Source organism: Triticum urartu, chromosome 2A, assembly GCF_056163025.1.
Source record: "Triticum urartu cultivar PI428250 chromosome 2A, HENAU_Tu73, whole genome shotgun sequence".
Lineage (NCBI taxonomy): Eukaryota > Viridiplantae > Streptophyta > Magnoliopsida > Poales > Poaceae > Triticum > Triticum urartu.
In genome coordinates, this window is record NC_141874.1 from 762512921 (window position 1) to 762515666 (window position 2746).

The following is a 2746-nucleotide window of genomic DNA, read 5'->3' on the forward strand; positions in this document are numbered from 1 at the left end:
ACCAGTTTCCTGATCTTCTCTCTCTACCTCTAGTGTTGGTATGTGTCCAGTACCAGTAGCCGGGGCAGAAATAGAGATGTGGTCGTACTGGTACCACACTGCAGAGAGAGCGAGAGAGAGAGAGAGAGAGAGAGAGAGAGAGAGAGAGAGAGAGAGAGAGAGAGAGAGAGGTGGGTGGATGTGTGAGAGCCACACCAAAGGGAGGAGGAGACTAATCATGAAGTGCACTCAAAGAAACATGCTGGCCTGTGCATTCATGCGCCTGAAAGCTTCACTCTCACAGCTGCTATAGGCAGCATGCACTAGAGATCCTTTTCATCCCCCTTTCTCTTCTATCGTCTTCCATTCCCACTCTACATTGCAAGCTAGGTAGATTACAGACCAAGTGCTTACAATCAGCATAGATTACAAGTGTACTTTGTCCTCAGAAAATAGATCCAGGACATGATTGTGTTGCACTTATAGTAGATAGATATACAGATTTGGTGTGGGCTACATAGGCTGCTGGAGCTAGATTACAATATAAATAGCAGTTCATATGAGCGTGCGCATACATACATGTGCTCCGCTCTGCTGTCAAGTGTCTGAGGTCACCACCTCTCATTGCAATATTGCACGAGTGCACCGAACAGCCATGATGCTTCTCGACATCTCTAGCTATCTATGAAGATCTTCTTCTTGTATGGTTCACACGCGCCATTGTTTCTCCTCTCTTCACACAGTTAGGTTCTGTCAGTACTCAGTAGTAAAAAGTTGAAAATGTTATGTGCTTCATTTCAGTTCACAAGAGAGCTAGCTGCCAGCCACGTACCAGGAAAATAGATGCTAGCAATGGTCCACCAGCATCAGGAGGTGTCGTGCGTTCCGCCGGGGTTCAGGTTCCACCCAACCGAGGAGGAGCTGGTGGGGTACTACTTGGCCCAGAAGGTGGCCGCCCAGAAGATCGACCTCGACATCATCCCGGAGGTGGATCTCTACCGGATAGAGCCATGGGACCTCCAAGGTACGAACAAATTTTGGCAGCTGATCTTGGAATTTGTATATGCATGGCGTTCTATCGATTTAAGTTACTAAATTAACAGTGGTGTTGCTTCAATTGTCGATGGCGCAGAGAGGTGCGGCGGCGGCAGGGGTGGAGGCGGAGGACAGCCGGATCAGCAGGACCAGTCGTCGTCGGAGTGGTACTTCTTCAGCTTCAAGGACCGCAAGTACCCCAGCGGCACGCGCACCAACCGCGCCACGGCGGCCGGGTTCTGGAAGGCCACCGGCAGGGACAAGCCGGTGATGTCGTCGCGGAGCCGTGGCGTGATCGGCATGAGGAAGACGCTCGTCTTCTACAGGGGGCGGGCACCCAACGGTAGGAAAACCGACTGGATCATCCATGAGTACCGCCTCCAGACAAGCGAGCACGCGCCCACACAGGTATGCAATTCCTCTTTATCCTCCATCTCCACCGCTTCTTTTCCTTCTTGTTCCATTTCTTGTTGAGAATTTAGCGTTGATGATTATGATCATTGTGATGAATCAGGAGGAAGGTTGGGTGGTGTGCCGGGCGTTCCAGAAGCCGACCCCAAACCAGAGGCCATCCTACATCTTCCCCGCATACTCCGCGGCTCCAGGTCTTGGTGACTACTACGACGCGCGGTCCTTGCTGCACGACCAAGGCGGCGGCTTCGGCTTCCCCGGCCAGGGTGCCCAGCACTCCTCCTATGACCCACTGGATAGCAAGCAGAGCATCTTCAGCAACATCCCGCAGCTCATCGAGAGCCCGCCGACAACCACCGCCGTTGCTGGTTGCGGCGACGCTGGCTATGACGTCGTCCAGCAGGGACAGGCCGCAACCGGCATCGACTGGAACTTTCTGGACAGCTTGCTGTGAACGTTGCTGCTCGACGACTCAGCAGCTAGTGCCGCGCCGCTTCGCAGCTTCAGCTTCCCCCGTGAGGTGGAACGAGAGGCCCTTGGTCTTCCACGTTCACTAGAAGTACATCAGCGCAAGTTGTAGCAAATGAACCATTGGTGTCCGTCAGCCATGGTGCATGTGAGCTTCCACTAGCGCGGTCTTCCATCGTGTCACGTACATTTGCTTCTGACCCCTTCATTTGTTGGTCATGTAAATATAAAGGAACCTAGGTGTAACATCCCCGAACATTTTTCGCATTCATGAATATTTTTGAATGAAGACACAAAAGAAAACGGAAACAAATATATAACCGAAAGAAAAGAGAAGCTAAAAAATCAACCAAAAGCATAGAAATAGAATCAAGGGAACAGTGGTGGCTGAAATTTTTTAGCCGAAAGTGATCAATACATGGTGTAAGAGCATGTGATTTAAATCAAGCACTAAGGAGATACATTAAATTAAAGTCGGTGACTACCGCCGCATATGCATACGAGCAGAACCAAACTACGGCACCATGGTGATGGAGTCAAATCCGGCAGATTTCGGTAGGGGGCCCCGAGCTGGTAGCATTGGCATGATGGTAACAGGACACAGAGGAGAATTGATGTTTACCATGGTCTGGGCCCTCTCGAAGAGGTAAAACACTACGTTCTGCTTGTGCTTTATTGATGAGTGGGGTACAAAGTACAGCGCCCTGATAACGGCGAGGTCTTCCCATGCTAGGATGGAGGCTCCGGTTTTGTCATGTTCCGACAACTTTGACCGCCCGAAACGCCACAACGTACTGCAGATCTGAAAGGTCCCTTCAATAGTCATTATGCCGTGTTAACACAGCTCGAGGCC

The 2746-nt window shown here is 51.1% G+C and overlaps 1 protein-coding gene across 1 annotated transcript; it reads left to right on the plus strand.

The window, feature by feature from the left end:
* Positions 1–211: 211 nt before the first annotated feature.
* Positions 212–2151, plus strand: LOC125528424 (NAC domain-containing protein 30-like). The gene is made up of 4 exons (XM_048692907.2): positions 212–680; positions 781–1003; positions 1112–1422; positions 1529–2151. The coding sequence occupies exons 2-4, from the start codon at positions 823–825 to the stop codon at positions 1877–1879; spliced, it is 843 nt and encodes a 280-aa protein (XP_048548864.2). The 5' UTR covers positions 212–680; positions 781–822; the 3' UTR covers positions 1880–2151.
* The last annotated feature ends 595 nt before the right edge of the window (positions 2152–2746 follow it).